This window comes from Haliaeetus leucocephalus, unplaced genomic scaffold (genome assembly GCF_000737465.1).
Source record: "Haliaeetus leucocephalus isolate CR32 unplaced genomic scaffold, Haliaeetus_leucocephalus-4.0 Scaffold184, whole genome shotgun sequence".
Taxonomy (NCBI): domain Eukaryota; kingdom Metazoa; phylum Chordata; class Aves; order Accipitriformes; family Accipitridae; genus Haliaeetus; species Haliaeetus leucocephalus.
Genome location: NW_010972620.1, coordinates 6492824 through 6518243, shown reverse-complemented (window position 1 = coordinate 6518243; position 25420 = coordinate 6492824). Strand labels below are relative to the sequence as shown.

Here is a 25420-nt window from a genome sequence, read left to right as displayed (position 1 = left end):
GAGCCAGCCAAGGGGCTGCGGGGGGTTTCAGAGAGGAAGAGGAGGAGGAGAAGGCGCTTCGAAACCAGTAGTTGCTATTCCTTCAATCAGCTTGAACATTTTCCTCCTCGCACAGTCTCTTTCATGCTTCTCTGTTTCAGCTGCAGGCAATTTGAGGCAGGGATGGCACTTCCTGCCTGCTTTTGAGGTGAACATACTTTCAGGGCACCATCAGAATAAATGACACCCTGCTCTTAGACAGCTCCACTGTAATCTGCCCAGGCTCTAATGAGCTTGGCTGAAGCTCATCCTTTTGCTTAACTTCTTCCAGGGATTTCCAGTTCTCTTTTTAGTCACTTTGCAAAACTTATCTACAAGGAAAGGGCAAGTGCCAAATTTCCCAATTTCTGTGCACCTTAGTGTCGTGACTTCTGGACACAGGCGCAGACTGAGGTCCACAGTGTAAGTCTTGCAGGTCCTTGAGGCACAGTCTTGCAGCCTAGAAGTTTGCCACAAGGAAAGGGACATAAGACACCCCCCAACGAGATGTGCCAGCAATTTTTCTGTTGCAGGTGGCCCTCCCATCGCTGACCCCCTCCTCCAGAGCACTCATTAACTCTGCAGAAATGGCATATCTTGCTTTGTCCCAAGCTGTTACTCCTTGTTTTCTCCTTTGCCACCAGGCTATAAACCTTGGGCCAGGTAACCGCATCCTCAGGGGTGTTCCCCTAGCAGCCCACGCTTATCGTTCGGCTACCGGAGCCACCTTGATGCAAACTGCGGCCCAGGCAGGGGACCCAGCTCTTTCCGAGGAGCTGTAGGAGCCGGCAGCTCCCATCCCCTCAGCAGCTGTGCCCTCGCAGGCAGGTGCAGGCAGGCCTGCCCGTGCTCAGGCTTTGCTGGGGGTGAGGACATCCACAGCTAGGGGGAATAAGGGGAACTGAAACCCCCTTTTGCAAGCTGGTGTGAGAAACCCGACCCAGCGCTGCCCTTCCTCCTCCTCCTCCTCCCCCCAACTCGCTTCCCGGCTCTCCTCGCTGACTGGGGAGGGGGAGCGGTGATGCTGGGATGAGCCTCAGGCCGATGACTAGAGAATTTTTGCGGCGTTTTTCAGCTTCCTCTGCCTCCGAGCCTGACTAACGCTGCCTGCCTGCGCGGCCCCCGCCCGCCGCCGGGGAGGGATGGAGGGAGGCGGGGGGGATCCCCGCCAGGGGGGCGGGGCACCCTGCGGCGTGGGGCGGGGGATGCCCATGTTTGGAAGGCGGGCGCGTCACTCCCCTTATATGGGCAGTGTCGTCAGGGCCCGGCCTCCCATTCATATAAATGCCCGGTGGCGGCGGCCGGGATTCCCTGCCCGGGCTCGGCGCGGTGCCGCGGTGCCTCCGTCCTTCCTTCCCTTCCCTTCCCTCCCGTCCCGTCCCGTTGGCGCCGGCCGAGCCCCTGCGGCCCCGCGCTCCCCCGCGGCTCCTGCACTAGCACCGGGGCTCCCCGGCGGGCACCCTCCTGCCGCTCTTCTCCGCTCCTGCCCCGGCTGCGGCGGGGCGTGAGTCCACGGCCGGCATGAAAGTCACGTCCCTCGACTGCCGCCAGCTGAGGAAGCTCCTGAGGAAGGAGCCCTCCCGCTGCCTGGTGCTGGACTGCCGGCCCTACCTGTCCTACTCGGCCTCCTGCCTCCGCGGCTCGCTCAACGTCAACCTCAACTCGGTGGTGATGCGGCGGGCCCGCGGCGGGGCCGTGCCGCTCCACTTCGTGGTCCCCGACGCGGCGGCCCGCGCCCGGCTGCTGCTGGGCGGCGAGGGGGCGGCGGGGACCGCCCGCCTGGCAGCCGTGGTGGTGCTGGACCAGGGCACGGGGCACTGGCAGAAGCTGAAAAAGGACAGCACGGCCCAGATCGTCCTCAACGCCCTGCTCTCCAGCCTGCCGGAGGCCGGGGCCAGGGTCTGCTTCCTGAAAGGTGAGAGGGGTGACGGGGAAACGGGGGGGAGAGCGGCGCGGATCGACCCTCAAAGCTCCCCGGGTGGCGGCACTGGCGGCGGCCCCGCGGTGCTCCCGTCCCCTCTCCTCCGCCACCACCGCCCCGCAGTTAACCTGATTATTGGCGGAGGGCAGGGAGGTAACGCCGGGATTTCGTTTCTTTTCCACCCACTGGAAATAAATCCCGGATAGACTCTGCGGGCTGAGCCCAAATGCCTTTCCGCTCACCCCCGCCGCGCGTTTAAGAGGCTGATGGAAAGCAAAGAATATTAGGGGAGGAAAAAGTTGCAGATTATCAAAGGGGGGGGGGGCGAGAGAGATCGCGGCTGGAAAATAAAATCGGCCCGCGGGTAAGAGGAGAGCCGAGGCCACCGCTCGCCGCTCTCAGCCCGGTGACACGGGGCGGCCCGTGTTGGGCGCCCGAACCCGGGGATCGGTGCCCGTTCCTCCACCCGGGGAGGAGAGGTTTATCTCGCCGTCGGGCATATCGAGGCTGGCAGGGGAAACCCATAGCCGAAACTCCGGGGCTTGTCGGGGGACAGAAATACCTTCCCCCCTCCCGCCACACGTGTGTTACAGCCCTTTGATTGCGGTTCTTTGTTTTCCTTCCGTGTAACCCGGGGATAATAAAACGATTAAAAAAAAAAAAAAACCCAGCAGCCGCCCTTTCTCTGTCCTCCCATCCCTGCCTCCCCTCCATTACTCATGGCAGAGCCTTTGTCCATTTGCCCTCTCTGTTCTCTCAGCCCCCCCCCGCTCCCCGGTGCCTCCCCGCGGAGGGGAGCAGTGCCCACCCGGGGACGCTCCCACCCGTACCCCGCACACCCGGCTGCCGGGACCGCGGGGCTCCCCGGAGCGGGGCCACGCTGAAGCAGGGGTTCCTGAAGAACCCTTTGCCATACCCTGAGGCCATGGGGAGGCCATAAATGGAGGAGAAAACCAGGCGATGTTTCGTGAATAAACTCTGCCCCTGTGTCCTCACCGGCCAGGGTTAATTCACTTTTATTAAGCCTTTTATCACGCTAATTTTTGTCCCGATGTGCCCAGTTTGTGCCTCCTGTAACGAACAGTGCCTGGAGAACATCCCCGCCAGGGTAGAGGCATCTCCAGCCTGGGTATTGCCTGATACCAAGCGGGAGGGAGACTCCCAGGGCAGTTTGCACCACCATGGCTCTGTCCGGGCACCACCAGTGTGCCCTGGGGTCTGACAGTCTCCCCAAAAAGCACCAATTCTGCTGCTGCAGGGCAGGGATACTTGCACTGTGCTGGGCCAGCCAAATCCTTAGAGACCTCATTAAACTGGAGATGAAGAAACATCTCCAGGGTCATGCTGGGAAGTCTGTGGCAAAGCAGGGGCTGAATTAAGCTCTGCTGACTCTCAGCCTGCTCGTTTAGCCACAAGACCGTCCTTCCCTCCTCGTGGACCAGCCCCATGCTTTGAAGTGGTGGCTGTGGCTGTGGGCAGTTTATCTGGGGTGGGGTTCTGATGTAGGCCCTGCTTTGTGCCTTTTGTGTATTGCAAAGTGTCTTATCTTGAAAGCCTGTCGAATTGAGGCTGACAAGTTTCCCCCTTAGTGGATGAGAAAGTTTCCTCCTTTTCCTGCTACTGTTCCCCTTTGCTTTGCTAGAAGTGCTCTGAGTCGCAGGATCAGGCCCATGAAGTCTGCAGCTCCGTTTCCGATCCCGTGTGGTCCAAGGAGCTGGTGACTCAGTGGGCAGCACTGCTGATTCACCGGGGCCACGGACCCCCAGGAAGCTCTTGTGGTCTGGGGAAAGATCTCTGGGACAGTGGGATTATAAATCATCCTGAAGCACTGGGCACTGATCAGAAGAAAGAGTCCTTCAGGGGTCTGTAGCACCGACCTTGCAAACAATGGGCTGTAAAACCACCAGAAAAAAAAAAAAAAACCAACCTCCCTGAGGTTCCCCCTTTATAGTCCTGTTCTCCCTAGGTATGGAGGGAGCTGGGAGGAGATGTTGGCTACTTAAGGGCTAAGGTGGTCTGGAAGTCACAGTGATGAGAGAAGATATGAGCAGGTCACCAAGCATCTTGGGGATCTGGCCCCAGGCAGGGCAGCAAGTGCCGAGCAATTGCATGCCAAGTTGCATGCTGGCTCTGTTCCTTCCCTTGCTTTCTGGCAGCTGTGGGTTGAGAGTGTCACATCTTTCGCCTGTGTAAGTGTAGTTTCATCCTGGGTGAGCTCAGGTCCAGCACGGTGAGAGTGGTTGTGTGGTGGGGGGAAGAGCTTGCAGAAAGATAAAATAACGGATCCTCCCTTGGTGCTGACAAGGATTCTGTTATTTATTGATTAAAACCGAAGTGCAGCCCAGCTTTCTGTGATGAGCAATCTAGTATTTGCAGAAATGACCTCAGGGAAGCTAGGTTGAGTGGGGAAGGGGAAGAGAGGAGATTGCTGGAGGATGGGATGACAAGATGACTCACTTTAAGAATGGCCTGCAAATATCCTGATCCCTAAGGCTTGTAATTAACCATTCACCAGCTGCATGCGTTAGCTGCCCCAGAGACATGAGACATGATGTCTGTTCGAACACACACGCTGATTTGGCTGGGGCAGATTTCTGTGTTCATTCAAGAGTAAAAACAACAATGAAGGGCATAAATGGGGATAATGTCTATTTATATAAACTGGATGTATTTTTTCTATGCGATGGCAGTGGTTGGGGGGCAGGAGGGAGATAAAGTCAGCTATGCAAAACAAGAGGTTTTAAAAGTCCACCCCATGAAGGGCAGGTGGAGATCAGAAGAGCAGATGCATCTGGAGAGCTTCTTGTGTTTGTTTGCTTTTCACACTGCTAGTTGTTAGGGATATAATTTTATCAACCCAGTTGTGGATATAATTTTATCAGCCCCCCCCTTATGGTCTCCACGGTCACTTGGCTGCTTGACCCACTGCCTTGCACTGTGAGCTCTGGGCGAGCTGGCTGAATGTGGCTGGGGAGTAGGAGGAAAGGTGCAGGTGCTGAGTGCCAGTTGACTGCAAAGTCACTCTCCTGCCCTCCGTCATGGAAAACAGACTTTCATCCCGTTGAGCGGGCTTTGGATCGTGCCGGCCTCTTGCAACACGAGGACCCCACGGCAGGACTAAGTGGGCGACAGTAGCACGTCATGAATTTGAGCACACATCTGCTCAAACATTGCAAACAAATGAGACACCGGCGTTACGGGGCTGAAATGTCAGAGGTAGCTGTACTGGGCAGCCCTGGCAGCGAGGGCGGCAGGGGCCCTGCGGCTGCTCAGATATTCAGTGCTTCCTTTGTTTCGAAACCCTTCCTTGTACCGGGGCACCCACACCGACACCGCTTATCAGGGCGGAACAGTTGCAGTTGAATGAATTGCGTCGGAGGGTTTGCTTTCCAAGCCTTGTTTACTTGAGGGCCACGTTCTGAAGGATTATTGAATCTAGCTGTTCAAGAGCTTTCGCCTTTCATTTCTGTTCTGAAAAAGCACGGCTGGCAGACACGTGGCACGCCATTGATGTTTCCAGGCTGCTTCTGCTACCTGACCTGCTCATGTTCATTTTGGAGATTGTGTGCTTCCGTGCAGCGTATTCCAAGCCTGGAAACAGGGCAACAATTTAGCTGACGACAAACTTTGAGTAACAATGTAATAATAGGATTAATTCCTTTTCATTAGCAGTGCACTGAATGAAACGAATACAGTACTTAGCCATGCAGAATAGCTCATGTGGGGCTATTCAGTTGTCAAATGCTGTCACAGGATTTCATTAAGTTTTATAGCTGTTATTTAATAGATTGGTTTCAGTGGGACTGTCTTCGTTACCTTGCTGTCTCGTGCATTGTGGCGGTTAATGGCACAGTTGCAAGCATCTCCCTCTTGTGCTTATGTCCATTCAAAAATGCAAATAACATATTTCTTGTTGTCACAGTGTATATAGTAATGACAGATTTAGAGAGGATGACTCCTGAGTATACAAATCTCGGTCTCTAATGCTGGAAATAGTGCTCATATATAAAACCTGGGGGAGGGAGTTTAGTCCCTGCTGTACTGGAGTTAATGGTTGCTAGACTCAACAGAATTACATTTGCTAACAGTTTTAATGTGGATCCACTGGCTTTTGGCAAGTTAATAATTGTCAGCGGTATCAGAGTTTTTTCTTCGGGTGCCCGAAGCCTTTTAAACAAACCCATTTCCCCAGGGGAACGCTAACCCTCATTAACCCCCCGGGGCCCATCGCTGTGCAGCACTATCCCACTGCACCACAAGTGCCGGAGCTTCATTTCTCCTCCACTTTAATTAAGCCAATTTTTGGAAGCGCAAATGTTCATATCCTTTTTTTTTCTTTTTTCTTTTTTTTCCCCCTAGGGGGATACGAAACCTTTAACTCGCAATATCCTGAGTGCTGTGTGGATGGAAAACTCATTTCCCCGGAGAGGACTGAGGCGGAGAGAAACCTCGCCAGCCACTGTGAGAAGCAGAGTGCCAACCACAAACCCGCTTACGACCAGGTGTGTGTCATGACCTTTCCTTGGGTCTTCTCCCTCCTGCCACCGGGCTCTGTTGGAGGCTGGCAGGGTGCCGGTGGCCCTCGCGCCGGCGTGGGCTGTCAATAAGTTGTCACGGTCCAGGCTGGCAGCCTGTGCGTGGAATAAGATGCCCTGTGTGTGCTGCTGCTCAACATCGCCTCTGTCCAGCTTCAAAATTAGGCGACTGCAGGAGGAGAAACACCCTGTCGAGCCCCCAAACCTGTATTTGTGACCCATCTTTATCACACAGCCAGGGAGCATGTGATCTGAATGTCCCTCTTCCTTCCTTCCTCACGGAAATCCCTCTACCAGGAGAGATGCTGGGGAAGGGAGGGAGCTTAAACTTTTGCTGTGACATCTGGGAACATGCCTCCTCTGAGACCCTGGGAGCGATCTGAGGCTGGCAGAGGGGGCCGGGGGCCACGGGGCCGCTTCTGCGAAGAGGCAGTGGCTCTCGAGAGCCGCCCTCGGGCAGGGGGAGCGGGGTTTCCACGGGGGAAGTCGCCTCACGCCTGCCCGGCTCGGGGAACACGCGTGCTCCGAGATGTCACCCTGCGGTCGGGTGCTTCCGCCGGGGCGTGTGTTTCCTGGGGCTGGGGGGAGCCCCCAGGCGATGCCCCTCTGCTCCCCCGGGAGCACCTCCTGCCCCAGGCTCCATCCCACCGCCCCAGGCAGCTCCTGGCTGTCCCGGTATGTGTGGGACCCGCCAGGTGGGCAGCTCGGGGTGGGGGGTGGAAAGCCCTGTTTCTCACAGCCGGGGGCTGGCGGCAGCTCTTGCGCATCATGGAAAGTTACCTGTGATCTCCGAAACCCTTGTGTCAGGCGGTGGCTTTTTTTTCTTTCGCGGTCTCATCACCCAGCCTTCGCTTGTGCTGAGGAAGGAGGAACCGAGATGACATCTCGGAGCAGGTGACGTGGCAGGTGCTGCACCCCAGGGAGGTGCAGGAGGACGGGGAGCCTTGCTCCTGCTTTTTTGCTTTGCTTCACCTTTGGAGGTGTGAGCGGAGGAGCTGAGCCTCTTCCTCTGTCCTCCTCTTCCTTCCTGCTCGGACGTGGCTCCCCGCCTTGTCCGTATTTTGGTAAAGCCTCAGAGGGAACGGGCCTCACATATGAAAGTGCTTCGTGTGCGTCCCGAGGGGCAGCACTTGAAAGAAAGCCAGGAATGTCCTGCACGCAAGTGGGCTAGATCTGACTTTGTACCTCACAGATGTGGATAAGAAAATTAAAACCTTTTTCCTGCGTGGGCTTTGCCAGCACAGTGATTCACTGGACAGCAGTGCTGGGGTCCAAAAATGCCAGGGAGGGAGGGAATGGGCACCCATGCAGGCTCCTGTGGCTCTCTTGGGTATCGGGACTCAAATACCCTTGAAAAGGAATTACATGTTTCTGCTCCTTCTCTTCCAGGGCGGTCCAGTCGAAATCCTGCCTTTTCTCTACCTTGGTAGTGCCTATCACGCTTCCAAGTGTGAGTTTCTTGCCAACCTGCACATCACGGCCCTGCTCAACGTCTCCAGGAAAAGCTCAGAGTCCTTCAAAGACCAGTATTGCTACAAGTGGATCCCAGTGGAGGACAGTCACACAGCGGACATCAGCTCACACTTCCAGGAAGCCATTGACTTCATCGGTAAGTCCAAATTAACAAATTTCCAGATCTTCATGTATTTTAAATTCATTTATTTTAAAATACATATTAGTGGGAAGGACACGTTATTTTCTGTATGTTCCCAGATGTCACAGCAAAAGTTTAAGCTCCCTCCCTTCCCCAGCATCCCTCCTGGTAGAGGGATTTCCGTGAGGAAGGGAGGAAGAGGGACATTCAGAACAAGGTCTCTGTCCTTCTCTCCAGGCTGGGAGGCTGAGGAAGGAAAATGCCTCCTCGACTGCCGTCAGGCAGACGAGGCGGGTGAGCTGGTTAGCTTTATTTTCTTTTCAAAGCAAGCGTAGGTGTAACTTCAGCATGGCAGGGAGCAAGGAAGTATGGTTGAATAACACCAAAATCTATTGATTTTTGTAAATGAAAGAAACATATTGGTTCCGTGGACTTGCATGCCAGACCCTGTAAAAGCCAGGTGAAGCAGAGTCCGATTACTGCCTCGCTGTGCTGAGATATCCCAAAGCTGGGGCCTTAGAAGTCCAGTGTCTCCCTTTACCATAGACCTTTTTCCATTTCTCCTTTTGCTCATGTCGGTATCTCGCCCTTTAATCAAATAGCCCAATGCAAAATAGGGAGGCCTTTAGAATACTTTGGGCCATCCTCTCCCAAATCTTCCTGCTTCAAGCTGGGTAGGTGAGCAGCACACCAGCCATGCCAGGTAGCACAAGGGAGAGACTCGCCTCCCTGAGAGGCACAGGGTGGTTTAGTGGGGTGGAGCAGCCTGAGCCTGGGTGGAGATGGTGTTGAAATCGGTGCTGTTGCTCTCCAGGAACATTCAAGAGAGAAACAGAATAAAAACCCAGTTGCAGACTCGCTGGACTCATTGCTCAGCTGAGTTCAAGTCCTTCGACAATGCAGGCAGAATTACAAAAACGTGATCTGAGGGTGCCCTCTGAGCCCTTCCCCTCCCTGGTAAGGGACTTCTCGCACCTTTCAGGGAAATGCTAATGCAGGGCACTATTCTGTCCCATCCCCAACCCCTTCTGACAGTTGTTGAGTCACTTGGAAATTCTGCAGATTTTGAGGATGACTTTAGTTTTCACTTTCTTTTAAAATTGGGCGTGTGGTATAGATGCTGGGGATGACTCAAATCCATGTCTTCCTTATTTTGTGCCATAGTTAAATATAACCGGTCGTGGTGGCACCAGTCCCCGGGCAGACAATAGAAGACAGGCAAATGATAACTTGCTCAACTCTGCGTTGTTTCACTAAGCACTACACTCAGTGCAGTTATCCATAAATTGGAGCTTGAACATATTGCTCAAGGCAATAGAGCAGAGAACATCTATTTTTGAACTGTATTTTTGTGTGGAAAGGCTTATTTTAAGCACATTCTCTTTAATCTAATAACAAACATTGTGTTGTGTGAGTAACCACAGTGGCTCCTGTTGTGTAAAATGGGTGCTTTGCATAAGCCTTTTATATCCTGACTTAAGTCCAAGCATCCTTTAACCAGGCTGTAATTAGCAACTGCCTACCAGTCCTTGTGTGCTTTGTGGTGAGGCTGCAGGGAGCAAGCTCAGCCTCTCCACCCAAGGGTACCCACCACAGCTCAGCTCCTGGTGCCGCTGTTTGCTGCTAACTGGCCAAACAGGGAGCTAGGTTCGGACTTTAAAGAAAAGTCCTGTTTTTCCAGCAAAGCTGATGAGAGGAAGGCAGCCCTGCACCTTTTGAAAGACCTGATGGTGGGAGGGCTGGCCAGGCTGTGCTTGGGTCAGCACTTCGAGCCGCAGGCAGAGAAATGCAGGTACAGCAGAGAAATGCAGGTACAGCAAACACAAGCATTGCCCAGATACCTGATCTCTGTCTCGCAATGCTCTGCAAAGTCAGTTGTTCCAAAAGAGAAATAGGCATGTGGGAAGGAGACAGGGAAGGAATCTCTGAAAAAATGCAGAAAGAACCAAATCAAGATCCACAAATTCTGAAACCAAGTGTCATCTGCAGCTCAGCTCCATCTCCGGCTAGGTTTTGTCCCCCTTCTCTTTTAACCTCCATGTTACCCTTAGTACCCAACAGAAGAGCAAGCCTCTCTTTGCTGGTGGACTGGCTGTGTGCCATGCTCCACCTCCAGCACTGGGTGCATGTCGCAGTGTCCTCCCCATCCCCAATGACAACTGACATCTGTAATGACTTTTTTTCCCTAGATTATGTCAGACGAACGGGGGGCAAGATTCTGGTGCACTGTGAAGCGGGGATTTCACGCTCTCCCACCATCTGCATGGCGTATCTCATGAAGACGAAGAAGCTCCGCCTAGAGGAAGCCTTCGATTACATCAAGCAGCGCCGAAGCCTGATCTCACCAAACTTTGGCTTCATGGGCCAGTTGCTACAATATGAGTCAGAGATCTTGTCTTCCACTCCCAACCCCGCCGTTGCCTCGTGCAAAAGAGAAGCTGCATCATTCTTTGCAGAAGAACTGACATTAGGCAAAAGCTTTGAAGGCTCATGTTTCGCCTTTCCTACCTCAGTGTTGAGTTCTGTGCCCATCCACTCTCCCGTCCACCAGCTGAAACTCAGCCCGATGACGGCATCTTCGTCCTGCTGAATGCCCTGGGGAGACTGGAGCTGGTGTGGTCCTCTGATCCTAACTGTGACCCCAACAAGAACATTTCATGAACGTGCAATAGAGAAACCTCATTGACTTAGTGTGGGATGGAGTGGTTGTCGTGGGTCATACTTCCTGTATGCTGTGACTGTAAGACGCAAATGCTCTAAGTGTGGCAGGTTTTCTGAACTTCTATTGTCCTTTTTTAAAAAAAGAAAAAGTGCTTTTTTAGGTTTTTATCCACAGAGCGTGCACCCACTACTGTATTTCCAGATTCCTGGGGAGCAATGAGAAATCCATTTAGTATGTTCTCGGTTCCCATCTCCTTCCCTTCTTATTTTTTAAAAGACCCTTATTTAAAGTTTCAAGCAATAAACAGCAGCAGTGGGGAAGAAAGCAAAATGAAAAGCACCACTCTGCAACTACAGAGGTGGTGGGAGTGAATATTCATTCTGCTTTTTCTCCGGCTTTCCTCCTCCCCTCTCCTGTGTCATGTTTCAGGCAGCAAAGGGCTGGGGTGGCGGGAGGGAGCTCCTTTCCCAGGACACTGTTGCACAACCAGGTGAAAATCCTCTCCTGCTCCAGCCTCAGAAGTGTCAGGTATTGACCACAGTGTAACTGGATACCAAACCAGACCGTGGATCCATTCAGGTGTGACATTTCCTGTACTTCTGCATTTGCCTTTGTACTGGATGTGCTTTTAACTAAAGCAGGGGACTTAACCAAAGCTATCAGGCTACCCTGCTGAGCTATTATCCTCCCATCTGTTATTTAAGAACAGCCCTAGAATACTTGAATGTCTCCACAATCCTCATCCAAGTTACTTCCCATCAGATAACACTGTAACTGCTGGATTTTACACCAAATAACCTGACAAGCTTGGCTCCAAGCCAACTCTTCCTTTATCCCTTCCCAAGTGTTCCCAATGTGTACCGTGTGTGGTCAAGTGGTCTTGTTCAGTGTTAAGTGGCTTGCTTAGCGAGTGTGGTCACCTCTAGTCAGCCTTTGTCCCCAAAAACCAGTTTCTCTCTCGCTGGTATTGGCTTCTGTGTCTGCAAGGAGTCCTGAACGAGCCGCTCTCTTTGTCTGTTGACCTTTTTACTTTTTTAAATATGTAATATGTATGGGAAATGGCAATAATTTCCAGGAGATCTCGTGAATGTGAAAGAAAACCTGCAATGTTTTTTATGGAGTGTAAAAAATAATAAAGGAAAAAAAAAAAGCCAGGAAAAGAAAGCTGTTTGTTGTACTTGGAGTGAGCTGCAAAAGTGCTCTGGCAGAGCTCCGTGGCAGGAGAGGTCACCTGAGAAAAACGCCATGGCCCGAAAGAGGTGTAAGGAGGTAGAAGAGAAGGGTAAGCATCACTGGGCTCTGTACTGAAAGCCTCCAAGGTGCAGCTCTACAGACGGGAGAAGGTGAGGGGGAGGATTGTTTTAAACAGAATGACATGAGTCACAGTGGCGTCACTTCCCAGCAGCCAGGCAGGCACTTCTGTTTTGATTCACGCATGTTTTATATAAGATTTGCCATCTTGCTGAAGATGAAAAACTGAACTAAGCACAGCCTCCACTTCCTTCCCAAGCATATGCCATGGGATGCTGCATGCCCTGGTCCCTGGCGTGACGCTCGTGGGTGGCCTTGGCCACCCACGAGCGTCACGCCAGGGACCAGGGCATGTGGGTAATGCTCACTTTTTTTAATGAAAAAAGTTAATTTGAAGTGCCAGCATCTCTGAGCCATTTCATACCCCTTTTCAGCTGGAAGGTTTTAGGTTCTTTCTGGCTCATCACTGCCACACATTTATAATCTGCATTTCCAAGTTATTTAGTTGGAAAATTTATGGTAGATGTCTGGGTTACGAAGCATCTATGCCCTGTGGGCTTCATCTGTTTGTAACTTCTTACCCCAAGGGAAGCAAATCTGACGGGTGAGAAGCTGTCACTGGAGATGAGCCTTGGATTTCTTCCCTGTGTCAGGGGGACATGGCAGCTGCCCTGCCTGGGCTCTGTGAAACCCAAACATGGGAACCAGCAGCTGGGGAGGTGAGGCAGGTGATCTAATAAGAGCAGATCAATTAATTTTCTAAGAGATCTGATTGCTCTGGAAAGTGCTCTCTGGAAACTCGTGGCCAGTTGCAGTGAAAAGGCCTCTCAGCCCTCACAAGCTCCCCCAAGCAGAAAGGCTGGCAGGCTTAGCGAGAGGGGCCACATCCTGACCACAGATACCTACCACCTTGACAGAAACAGAGCAGCCAACAGCTCTCATTAAAACAGCATAAAACCCCTTTGGGGGGAATGACCAGCTTTATTTCTCAAGGATGAAGAAGCTGAAACCCTTTGCAGAGCTGATGATGTTTGCCATGGGAACCTGCAGAGGACAAGGCAGCAGGCTGAAGGGGTTAACAGAGGGACTGCTGGCTTTGGCAGATTTGACCACAGCAGCTGGCAGAGGAGCCAGGTATTTAGCAGAGAGGGAAGGCAGCTGCTCTGGTTTTGGAGAGGGGCTCTGATCCTGGGCTTTAGCACAGTGCATTGGTGGATAGTGTTGGCAGGGGGAAGTGCTGGGCTGGATTCAGCAAGGATGGAGGGCCAGAGCCCTGCAGGACCCTGAAAAGGGGCTGTTGTTATGCCTGGGCACAGGAGCTTGAGGTTTGTGTTCCTGCCCAGGGCACCGTTCCCCTCTGGCTGGTCGCAATCCATGTCTCCTCCCTGCAGGCTGAAGGAAGCCCCAGCATCCAGGGCAGAGTGGGATGTACCTCCCAAAGGTATGTGCTGCCATGCTTGTGCTGGCACCTGCTTTGCTGTTGCAGTGCTAAAGTAAGACCTCTGCCTCCAGCTCAGCTCCTCCCTTGGCCAGCTTGGCAGATCCCACCTTTCTGAGGGGACACCCCAGCCATCTGACTGCAGGGCTCTGGGGAGAGAGTAGGTGCTCTCTTCCCTCCCTGGCCACGCTGCTCCCATGGACAGGGAGGAGCTGAGGACCCAAGCACTAATGTGTGAAGGTAAGCGTGACAAATCAGGATGGCACCTACCTGGGAGATGGGATGTGTGAGTTTGAACCTGCATGGGCAGGGCAGTAACCCTAGGTCTCTGCTTCCAGACACCAGCACACAACAGCTACCACCATCCTTAGGGAAAGGAAAACTCTGACAGTGTTTTGCAGCTTGCGTGCTGAGCAAATTCACCAGATTGGGTAGGATGGAACATTTAGGGGGCTTTTATAGCCCAGATGGGCTTGGTTTTGGGTAGCTTACTCCTAGGGATGGAAGTTCAGATCAGGCAGGTGAGTGGGTAATGTCAGAGGTGAAGGGTGGGGGCTGACAGTGATGGGGGCTGAACTGGCTAGTTCAATGTGCCTGTGTCCATCTGGCAGCTAAGCTTGGCGAAGGACTGGGGATCTCAAAACCAAAGTCCTGATGGAAAGTAGAGACCTACGTAGCTGTAACAGCAAGGGGAAGGCTATAGCAGGATGCTTTTAGACATCAGAAAATGCAAGTAAGGGAAAGATGCCAGGAATGCTGTACCCTTAGGCAAAACTTTGATTAGAGCCTATTCCTTATGATACCTGAATCCAAAGATGAGAGGAAATGTCACAGAAAGGGGGATTTTGCAGATTCTGCTGCCCATGGAAGTGCTGGTTCAGGGCTGGCCTGGGACACGAGCACCTCTCTCCATTGACACGCCTGATGGTGTACCCTTATGTCCTGGACCCCTCGGTGTCATTTGGGAGCTGTTTCAGATTCTGGTGTGGGACTGAAGAGGGCTTGTGCTACACAGCTTTTAGTCCATTGCTTTTAGGCTTGCAAAGAGCAGTCATGTTGCGAGCATGAGTGCTGTTGCTCAGCCCCTGTCTCTGCTTTGCACATGCTGCCTTTGCTTTCTGTCTCCAAGACAAACTCTTCAAAAAACTGCCACAAAAATGCATGTCTTTACATCGTTGCAAATCAGAGTTTGAAGAGATCTGGGGTGGGGGCGGATGGGTGGGTGTTGTCCTCAAGTGTCCCTACGTGTTCTTACACTTGCTGGTGTGATTTGTACCTACGCTGATTACAAAGGCTTCTCCTGCTTGTCTATTAAAGGACTTTCTAAAAGGCAGAAATTACATCCTGACCAGTAAAACCCAGGTAAAATTCACCTGCTCCATGGGGAGTTTATACTGAGTTGCCCATCTCCAGTCCTTGAGCAACACAAGGTAGGTAGCTCTTCTGAGCTTCTTGCCTTCTAGTGGCGAGCTTCTTTTTTCAGGAGACAAAGCATGAATGAACAAGGTATTCTGCAGGCGTTGTTATTTGTATGCTAAAAACAATAGTTGCCTTGCTGGGAAGTCAGAGGTCCAAATGTGCCTGTAATATGGCAAAAATAAGTGAGGCTCCAGGCATGGTGAATTTGACCCTCCATCTCCACTTTTCACGGCTTCATGCTAATTGGAGACGAGACACGCTGCCAGCTCATTCTCTGGGGAGAAAAAGGCAGGAACCAATTTGCAGAGCCACATAAATATGGAAGTAGGATTTTTTTTGGCGTGGGAGGTGTTACCAGTGCCACACATTACGGTTCCTTGGCTTTATCACATTGTAGGCTTTTACCGAGACATGAGTAAGTTCGCTAAATAAGGAATATGAAAATAGCTTGTGAAATAGGTTGAGTCATCAGAGAAAATCAAACGAAGTTCTGACACTGGGGCCTCAGTTGTAAAGTCCTACTTTGTTTTACCATTGCATTATAAACTATGGGGTCATTTCAATCTGTTTATTTCAGCTTCAGAATTCAAAGTACTCTGACATCTAAGTAAGGCTTACCAAATGGGTTCATTTTTCTATTAGCAGCACTGCTGTATCCCTATGCATCCCGCCTATGAACACTTGCAGGGAACATAAAGGTTACCAAGAGAAATGGCTCCTGTGATTATAGCTGAAGTGCTCAGCACTTCTTCCAGCTTTCTCTAGTTATTAAAGAGGATTTATGGCCCCTAGATATCCCTTTCAAGTACTTGCCTATCCCATGGAAGTCACTGACTGTTATTTGTAGCTCCTGGGAAGCCTAGCAGGACCTGTTGTGCTAGGAGCTGTACCAACACCAAACAAACCCAGAAAGCCAGCAGCTCAAGACCAGGAATGACTGTGGTAGATAGAAAGGGAGAAAGAAGCTCAAAGCCCCTTAGGGACAGCATTGCCCTAGGACTGTCATATTTCTCTCGGGGATTTTTTGCGTATGCTAGAAGACGAGCCATGCTAGGGACACCATGGGTGGAAAGCACCTCTAGAAGAGAAGCATGCATGGGATCCATGGGACCCATTAGACATGCTGTATGCGAGCAGAGGTGGGAAACACTTGTAGTATAAATCCTGCAGCTACATGACACAGAGGTTCCTGCCCCAGCCTCAGCCCATGCTCACTGCGGTCACAACTAGGATTTCAGGACAGGCAGCCCATAAAGGTGTCTGATCTGCTGGGACTGCTAGCACTCAGAAATGACAGGCAAAAAGACCTCAAACCCCTTTGGCATAACCATTTTTCCAGATTTGGTTTTACTGAGCTACTCTGTTAGTAAAGTTACTCACATTGAGTAAGCATTCATTGGATGAGGCTTAAGTCTCCCAAGTGAAGCGATAATGTAGTTTTTCATGGGGTCTCTTTTTGTGTATGTGTGTGACTAGTGGTTTATTTCTGTCACACAAATACTCCATTTCTGAGACTCCTTTGTAAAGCAGACGGCGTTTGATAGTGAGTCATCTCTCGTTATTAAATTGCCCATACATTGCAAGCTGCCTCCAGGCCCTGATCCAAAGCCTATTGCCTTCAGTGGGGAGGACAGCTCCTGAACACAATGGGCCTCAGATCAGGCCCTGGATGAATCTTTACATTAAATCTTTATTTTAAGGAACCGTTTGTTCTAATTGGAACTAAACTTGCTGCTGCATTGAAATGGAATATGAGGTCTACAGGACTCAGGCTGGAACAACAGCTATATCCTCTCTGCTCTAATGCCTCCAACCATGTTAAGTCAAGTTAACTGGAAAATCAATTGACATGAATTCCAGCATGACTATTAACTGCCATCCGGCAGGGCCTGAGACGCTGGCCAAGATGAAGCAGATTTCTAGCAGGGATGGAGCAGAACCATGCGTGTTCATCTCTTAGAGATGCTTTCAACCCGAGGTCTTCCTAGGATTGCCCACGTTGCCCCGAGTAATTACTGTGGCTAACGGAGAGCCTGGGGGGTCAGGCAGTCTGGGATTGATTGTGGGCTCTGCCCTTGGCTTTCCAGGGCAAGCGATGCAGCTGCTCTGTACACTCCTGCTGGCACAGTCACATTTGTCAAAAGCGTAAAGGAAGTGAGTGAGACCTGGACTGACCGAGCTGACCAGACGGATCCCTTGAGTATATAGAAAAGGATTATACCAGCAAAACTCTTTTCTGCAGCACAGCTCATTTCTCCTGCAGAGAATGTTTCTGCTCTGTTGGTAAAAAGCAGAGCTTTGCTGATGTGGTTTTGCTCATGCAAGAAGCATTTTGCTGCTAGAGTGGACCTGAATTTCTCTAAATGTTTCTCGCAGGCTTATCCGTACGTCTCTGTGTTCTGCCTTGCATCAGGGATAATGATATCGATCTCATTTTGAGAAAGACATAAAGCTTTTTTCATATGTTTGCAATGCACATTAGACCCACGGACAAAAGCTATCCTAAGCGCAAAATCTTGTTACCATGATGTATTTATTGTACTGTGCTTGTGAGGCCATATGTTCCATATTACAAGAGAGAGTTTGTCGGGGTTTTTTTTTTTCCCCCAGGATATAATGTTTTACTTAGTTAAAAACAAAACCAATCGGACAGCGCTTTCAGACAACCACCGCAGTGTAGAGCAGCCGCTCCGCCAGGAAGCAGGCGATGGGAGCCCTGGGTGGGTGGCAAGAAATCTGTGTGCTACCGAGTGCTAAAGCATTGACATGGTTCAGTTTACTAAATCCAGCTGTGAAGAGCAGCTGGTTTTCTGGCAGTCAGCATGGCATACGCAGGCGGATATGCTCAAGAGAATTGATCAGGGGCCACCAGTGGGGCGAAGTGAGAAGGCGAGGGTATGTTGTTCCCTGTGCTACTAAGTGCTAAAGTGGCTCCTGGCAGTTCTGATTACTAAACCCAGCTGCGAGAAGCTTTTCTGGACTTGAATGTAACATCTGATGGGGATACGCCTCAGCCGTGTGCATGGGGAAGAAGGTGGATGCAGAAGGCTTCTACATAACCTGCTACTGCCCTGCTTGATGCTCTGGTTTGTGGGATCCTGGGGAAAGGTCACTGGGACAAGTGGGGGATGTCTGCAGACAGCAGGGGAGGCTGCCAAGAGGCTTCAGACAATGTTGTCATCCCGGTTTCTCAGTTTCTCTTCCCATTTCCTTCTCTTCAGCCCCCCTCCGGGAGGGAGCTGGGGATGCCAGGGGAGGCAGTGGGCACAGTGGGCCAAGGCAAGGGGAAATCATGTAGAACAAACAGCAAGACGCTTCCTTGGAGGGCTGGGAAAGATAAAAAGATGCCCATTATCTGGACCGAACTGTGAAAACCTGCACCGGTGAAGCCTGCCAGCTTGGGTGTGATAAGAGAAGGATGTCCTGCTGCCTCTGGGCTCAGCCTGGGAAGAGCCTGAGAAATGCTGAGTGCTAACAGGGAGGGAGGTCCAAGATAATCCCTGGGGTAGTGGTTTTAGTTTCCATGATAAAGCTGGAAGTTATCTTTGCTGTCCTTTGATCTTCAAAGGACAGGAGGAAATTTCACACTTATGGGAGGCCACCCAGTGTCAGGTGAAGTTGCTGCAGCTTGTGAAAGTCGGTCAGATGCCATAAGGCCATAAGGCAGTTCACCTGCCTTAGTGTGAAAATGCCTCGCAGAAAGGAGTCTGCCTTTTCCTGGGGCTGGTTTTGGTGCCCCGGTTAGAAAATCACATTTGTTTGTGGATCTGGAGGCTGCAGATGGATGGCTCAAAGAGGGAGTAAAATCCAGGCAACGTGATTCGTCAGTTTGGATGTGTATTACTTTGTTGGATGGATGTGGTCAGCCAAAATAATGATTTTTGTTCTAATCTGATTACAAATTTACTGCAGCCACCTCCTTCCAGGGTGCTAATGAGGAGCAGGGGCAGGAGGAAAGGGATTTTCTGGTATTTCAGGGTGCTCTGTAGAAGTCAAACGTCCAGTCTGACATCTCTGTCAGACATTATTTTGTTTGTACTGGTCACAAAGACTGAAAAAGCTGCCCCGAAACAAGGCGGCACAGGTCGCAGACCCACGCGGGCTCTCTCTGCCCCTTGCCCCACAGCCTGGCTCACCACACATGCTGAGCGCAGGCGTTCAGCCGCTTCTCTGCATCCACCCGCCAGTTCCCCCAGGGAGTCTCTGTGGCCCTTGGTTAGTCTGTGTCCTGGCACTGCTGGGAACGGGTTGCAAAATATCTCTTTGGTCAGTGATATCATCCAACCAGCAACACCTCTGGGGATGGGACAGGCACCGCTGCTTCCCCTCGGTCCTTCACCCACTCTTTCGTAACAGCAAATAATCAGTCTTTCTGCAGACGCAGCTTCAGAGCAAGCAGTCAGTCCCACAGATGGGGTGCATATATTTATGTCTGCGTGGCTCTCTTACTGCCAAGATCACATTTACTGCTCTCTCGAACACGAAGAGATTCATTGGAAGTAAAATTGACTGTTGTTAATTTACCTCCTGATCTCCCAGGCTCGTGCTGCTGTCAGAGCGGGTGATCTTTCACCTGGAGTTTGGGATTAGGCAGGTCTTCAGAGGTCACCCTCGCTTATTATTTATTTTGACGAGAACCCGTTGATCCTGTCCTCCCAGGGCTGTCCCCAAGCCCTGCTGGCGGATGAGCAGGTGTGTGTCCCGACCCCAGGAGCATCATGCAGCCCCCCGAAAGCGACCACCTGCCTGCCCTGACGCTGGTGAGCTGGTGCCGACCCAGCCCCGCTCTGGGGCAGCCCCCACTGAAGCCAAGGGGTGCCGTGGGCTACCATCCTCAGTGCTGGGGCAGCCACTGGGTGCAACAGCTCTGTAGGGTCCAGGGTCCCTGACTCGCTTCTCCTTCACGCCCGGCCCTCCCAAAAACAGGTCTGGGGGTGCATCTGGGGGTGCCCTCCAGCAGAGCTGACCCCATAAACAGCCCACTGCGGGGCCTTTCCCTCATCTGGGGGCTAAAAAACAAAAAAGGCAGAGCAATAGTTTCTTTCACTGAATTTCCAAATGCAACAACGATCTTTCTTTGTTGCATCAGAGAAAAGAAAAACATAGATGGTTTCCACCCTTCAGCAGGATGAGGCCCCTCTCGCCCCACGGCGGGAGCCGGCTCAGCCCACGCCGCCTGCCGGCAGAGCTCCTGGCACCGCACGGCCGCGGCACCCGGCTGTGTCATTCGTTTTGTGTGTACGCAATGGCTTGCTTTATGAAATTAGCGAACAAAATGAAATTAATTCAACCACAACCACATTTTATTCATAGAGAGGCTCGGCTGAAAGACGATGAGCATAACAACTGCTTTCCCTTAATAAACATGCAGCAGATTCATTCATAATAAAACACACCGTGTTTAAAAGGAACCTTTTTCTATTGTTCATTTTACGCCGTTGTTTCACCCTGCCACTCTCTTCTTGACAAGCGTGTTAGCTTTCTTAAAATGTTGTTGTATGAATGGGTTTATGGATGAATACTTAACAGTCAACAGTAATTATTTACCTTTACACATTCAAAGGATCATAAACACCGAGAGAAACTTTTTTCTTAATTTTTAAAAAGAAACTGCCTGACTGTTTTGAGTTGTTTAAAGTGAATAGAAACAGAGTCAGAAAAGAAAAAGCAAAAAAAAAGACTCCGGTGCTTTTCATGGTCAGCAGAGCACCCACCGTGAGGAAATAACAGGAGAGCTTGGCAGGTCTCCCGGGGCCTGGCGGGACGGCTGCCCTTCCCCTCCCAGCAGCTTATAAAACACAGAGCAGATGCCTCACAGAGAAAAGCTAATGATCCGCGCAAGGTGCTGGGCAGTGGAGGCACAGGGCTACCCACTGCCCGCCTGCCTCCTGGAGCTGGGCTGGCAGGAACGGCTGAGCAGCTACTGCTCTGCTCTCCTCCCAAATTACAGGAACGAGTGCTGTTATCAACACTGATTGCACGTTTGCACTTTGTATGTAGGTATATAGATGCCTTCTGACCTATTACCCCTTACAGCGTATCCCCCCTGGCACCCCCAGGACCCGCTGCGGTTGCAGGCAGGGAGCAGGAGTGTCCGCTGCCTGCCGCAACGTCGGCATCAGAGACAAAAAAGAGCAAGAAAATGGTCTGGGGGTGCTTAAATGGGTGCCCACCATTGCAACACAGGTATTACTGACTAATGCTGTGCAGCCAGCATCTGAACCTGTAATTACATCCACCCCTTATCAAACAGAGCTTTTTAAGGGTCTTGCAGGCTAAAGTTTTTTGACAGGCAGTTGCTCACTGGCAAGTTACAGGCATTTCTGCAGGTTTTGGTGAGGGGTCAGACTCTTGCGCGACTATAGGGCTTGAGGGCAAAAGAGCTTGGTAACTTTGCTCAAGAAAAAAAAATTCTTGGAAAGGAAACCTATGTGTGGCTGGCTTGCATGTTTTTCAGAATAAGTGCTCTTTGTTCCTCGAAAGCCTGGTGGGTTGAGTGCACTAAGATCAATGCCTGTGCCCAGATCTGTTGAGAAAGGGCTGGTTTCTCTCACTTCACCTGCTAGAACCTCCACTGAACTCAAAGGCGAGAGAAAGATGCGCTATGGCCTTGCAGCCTTAGGATTTGCGCTTGACGTGGGTAGTTCAGGAGGAGAGGTATTCTTGGCTGTCCCACAGTTATCCGGCTTGACCTTGGGCAAGATACTTTCTCACTGCCCTTTTTTGGCAAACTGAAATTAGAATATCAGAATATCTGGTTATGTGTTCCGAGTGCCATTAAACACCAGGTTCTGCATGGTCTAACTAAAGTGTCAACCAAAGCCCAGTTCCCCAGTTTGCTCCTGAGATTCCGCTGCAACCCCAACACAAAGGCGAAGTGCCCCTGCCACTTGCTGCTGACTGCAAGTGATGATGCACATGTGACTGATGTTGTGATGAGCCTACTGATTTCTACAGTCATTTAAAAATGGCAGTAAATACCTCAGTGATTGCAGCCATTCATGAATGAAAGCAGTCTATACACGTATTGGTTCACAACTGAAAGTGGTAATAGAAGAGGTTAATAATACACTTAAAATGCTTCTTTTTCCCCCAACATATTTAACATGTTTTTTCCTAAGAGTAATTTTACTATTTGAGAAGAGAAAAAAAAATACTACAGACTTGAAATCCCATGTATACGTTCCCATTAAGCATCATGAAAGAAATGCCTGATGTATTTTTATGCCGATGAAGCCTAGATGAATTAAAGCAGTGTTCCCACTTTCTCCTTTCTAATGCTAATGTTTAATTCTAGCATATTTATAGAAAAACACTACTTATAAAACAAGGCCATAGAAAAAAGCTCTGCAGCACCTACTGAAGCGAGGTGAACTCCACGCATAGCAAGCACTGATTATATGTTTGCAGGTTCTGAATAAAGTGTGCTGTTTTACTAGCTGCCAGCTTTGTGCACTCCTACAGCCATGGCAGCTTGACAGAATAAAAATGACACGCATCGCCCTTGGGTTGGGTGCATATTTTCAGCATGGACTACAAACCCAAAAGAATAACAAAAAATATAATACCTACCCCGACTCACCCCTCCACTCCTTCAAATACAAATCTCCAAAAGCTATGTGACAAAACCTGTATGCAGGGGCCTACAAATGTATTTGAAACACTCTTTGAACTAGACAATCATTTGCCACTTAATCCTTAATGAATACAGTTGCTATTTTTGCAAGCACGTCACACTGGTGGGAGCGTTTGTTGATGAAATATCAGTGAGATTTTATTCCTATGAATAAATATAACCTGGTGTCTGTGCACATCTGTACACACACGTAAGTCATCTCCAAACTGCAGGAGTGTGCTGTATATCCAAAGTCCTCAAGAGGGAATGAACACCTGGGGTTAAAAAAAGATCCTAGGTCCTTATTTGTGCCTGTTCATAATACAGAGGGTGATGCACTTCTTGGTACACCTCAACAACAGCAAGCTGTCTGGGGCACCAGATGTGGACCAGCAGGTTGTGGGATCTCTGCTCTTAGAGCTTTGACTTAAGGCAGGGTTTTCAAGAGGACCTGGTGCATCCAGGCACAATAACGTCAGTGCAGCCGTCAAGAGAAAAGGCAAAATTCTCCTAAGCTGATGGCAACCCTGGTGACTCTGAACCCCTTCTTTAGGGGAGGAAGATTAAATCCTTTCTCTGGGAGTCTATGATTAAGTGAAAATAAGTTTCTGAACTACAAAGGAAAGCTCAAAAACATGATACAAGGCATCCTGTACCACTAAAAGCGGAAGACAAAGAGGAACAAACTTTAAACCCTGTCAATTTAAAAACATTTCTAGGCCTGTTACTGCCCTGAGAAAGAGGGATGAATAACAGAGGGTGGTCTTTCCACCGGTGGATTTTAGCAAGAGAAGGCTGTTAGTGAGGAGATATCCCAGCCATTTGCTGGGACAAAACCTTCACTGACGTGTTTCAGCAGAGGTCAGACTGCACTGCCTGCTGTGTGGTGCCAGTCAACAGTCTCAAATGCATAAAACATATTGCTGTTTTCTCCTGCCTGAGTGCATCATGGGGTGATTTTGCAAATTATAAGTTTATTTAGAATGTGTAAATCTGTGCAATTTATTTACATGCAAATATTAACACAAAAATAGATGTAAATAACTCTTTTAACCAGGTATAGGATTGGTTAAGTGTATTGTAAGGAAAAGTGGGGAATTCGACTTCCCTTTCTTTTCTAAACTCTCTTCTCCCCCATGCCAGTGACTCCCCTTGGACAGGCCAGGTAGCTGGGATCTGAAGTACTGGCATCTGTAATTCACTTTGCCCCAGAAAAAGTGAAGAGTAAATTCCATTATACAAGCCAGTCCCAGAAAGATGTTGTGAGACTCATTTAAGGGTTTAAAACTTCCTGAAATCCTAAAATGAAAGGGATTCCGAAAATGCAAATGGAGGAAATACTTTTTCCCCCAAGTTCCACTGAACTGAGCTATTTAAAAGTAAATGCAGAACAGTCAGGCAGGAAATTTTCATTCTGAATTTGGTTTTGGCACAATCTTTATATGCTTTAGTTTCTTAAGCACTGTGCTTTCTGAAGAAACAATGAACTATTTCTTTAAAGGTGCAGGTGATAGCTGTTACAATAGCCTCCTGATGGGCCTGTAGTAAAATAATTTCCTTACATGGCAGTTAAGAATGGTTGGGACTAGGGAGATTTTCCCTTTAAGCAAGGAACGTAATTCATCCATCTATTATTCTAGGAGACTAGACCGTTCTGTTTAAATCTATTTTTATTAGTGTTAAGAGGATCAGTACAAGAATTCTATTGCGTGTGTAGAAATCTTGGCTACGGCTGCATTTTTGAAGGAGCACTGTCAAATGGAAAATTGCGCTCTCTCTGAGGCGTCGTGGCTCTACCGTTGTCACAATAACACCTGAAATTTCTGTAACTGAAAGAGATTAGAAGAAAATTTTGCTCATTTTGTGTGTTTGACAGCTTGACATCTCCTTCGGGGAGCTGAATAGTGGCTCTCTGGGAGATGAAGGAGTGGGTACAGACTCAAGCTAATCTTTCTGTTTTCCTGGGAACATTTTGCACCATTCCTGTTACTTAGCTCGCCCCGGGCACGCATTTGGCTTTTCGCGGTGGACGCAGAGCTGGGCTCTGAGGCGCTGAGGCCTGCCAGGGTGCCCAGGCCCTGCGTCGCGGCACCTCGCACCTGGAGGCTGCTCGGCCCTGTCCCACGCGGCTTCGTGTTGTCTCACTGGAAGGACTGGAGTCAGCATAGTGGGAACAAAGAGCAAAACCAGATGTAAATAAGCAAAAATTGGAGAAGGGACTGTAATCCACGCCGCACGGCCCTACGCTGGGAGCCTCCAGCCTGGTGGGATGGCTAGGCAAAGCAGTGCACTGGGGGTGAGGGGGCACGCTGAGGCCCAGCCGCAGGCCCTAACGCCTCTAATTCATCTTTTTTTTTTAAAAGATTTTTTTTTTTTTTTTTTTTTTTTTTTTGAGATCCTCCAAAAGAAGACAGGATTTAAGATGAAGGTTTTATTTTACATTCGGGGTGCACACTTTTACTGCCCTTCCACCTCGGGAGAGGACTGGGGAAGGTGTACAGCGCTCTTCTCCCTGGGGTCAAACCTCCGCCGTGTCCCGTGTCCCGTGTCCCCTGTCCCGTGTCCCCTGTCCCGGCCCCCGGCCCGGCAGCGCCCCCTGCAGGCGCGCCGCGCCGCGCCCCCTCCCGCCCCGCCACTGTCCCCCGCTCGGCTCACACTTGCCTTTGGCGCCCAACCCGCCCCTCAGGGGGAGAAACCACTTTTCCCAACTCTCTGGGGGGACCCTTACTGCGAGGGGATGCAGTGTCTCACGCCTTCTCCGCTTCAGAGCACCTTTAAAAAGGGCAGGCAGGCACTTTAGAAGCCGGAAGAAAGGGGACTCCCTCTTGTCCCTTGCGGCGTCCCTTCTCCGGCGGAACAGTGGCGCGTTCCGTGCTCCTCACCTCCCCCTCTATCGGGTGCTGAGTGGTTCGCGCCGGGTAGGGATGGGGAGGCTCCGCCGCCATTTTGTTTGCGTGAGGGGTGAGC

The 25420-nt window shown here is 50.5% G+C and overlaps 1 protein-coding gene across 1 annotated transcript; it reads left to right on the top strand.

Annotated features, from left to right (window-relative positions):
• The first annotated feature begins 1532 nt into the window (after positions 1–1532).
• On the top strand, positions 1533–10813 carry DUSP5 (dual specificity phosphatase 5). The gene is made up of 4 exons (XM_010564765.1): positions 1533–1933; positions 6299–6441; positions 7864–8083; positions 10258–10813. Exons 1-4 carry the CDS (start codon positions 1540–1542, stop codon positions 10656–10658), a joined length of 1158 nt encoding a protein of 385 aa, XP_010563067.1. The 5' UTR covers positions 1533–1539; the 3' UTR covers positions 10659–10813.
• Positions 10814–25420: the final 14607 nt, after the last annotated feature.

Bases quoted from the DNA above. Each gene is read 5' to 3' on its own strand.
- DUSP5 (XM_010564765.1), top strand. From the start codon at position 1,540: ATGAAAGTCACGTCCCTCGACTGCCGCCAGCTGAGGAAGCTCCTGAGG. The intron at 1,934-6,298 runs GTGAGAGGGGTG...TTTTCCCCCTAG, and splicing joins CAGGGTCTGCTTCCTGAAAG to GGGGATACGAAACCTTTAAC. The intron at 8,084-10,257 runs GTAAGTCCAAAT...TTTTTTCCCTAG, and splicing joins GGAAGCCATTGACTTCATCG to ATTATGTCAGACGAACGGGG.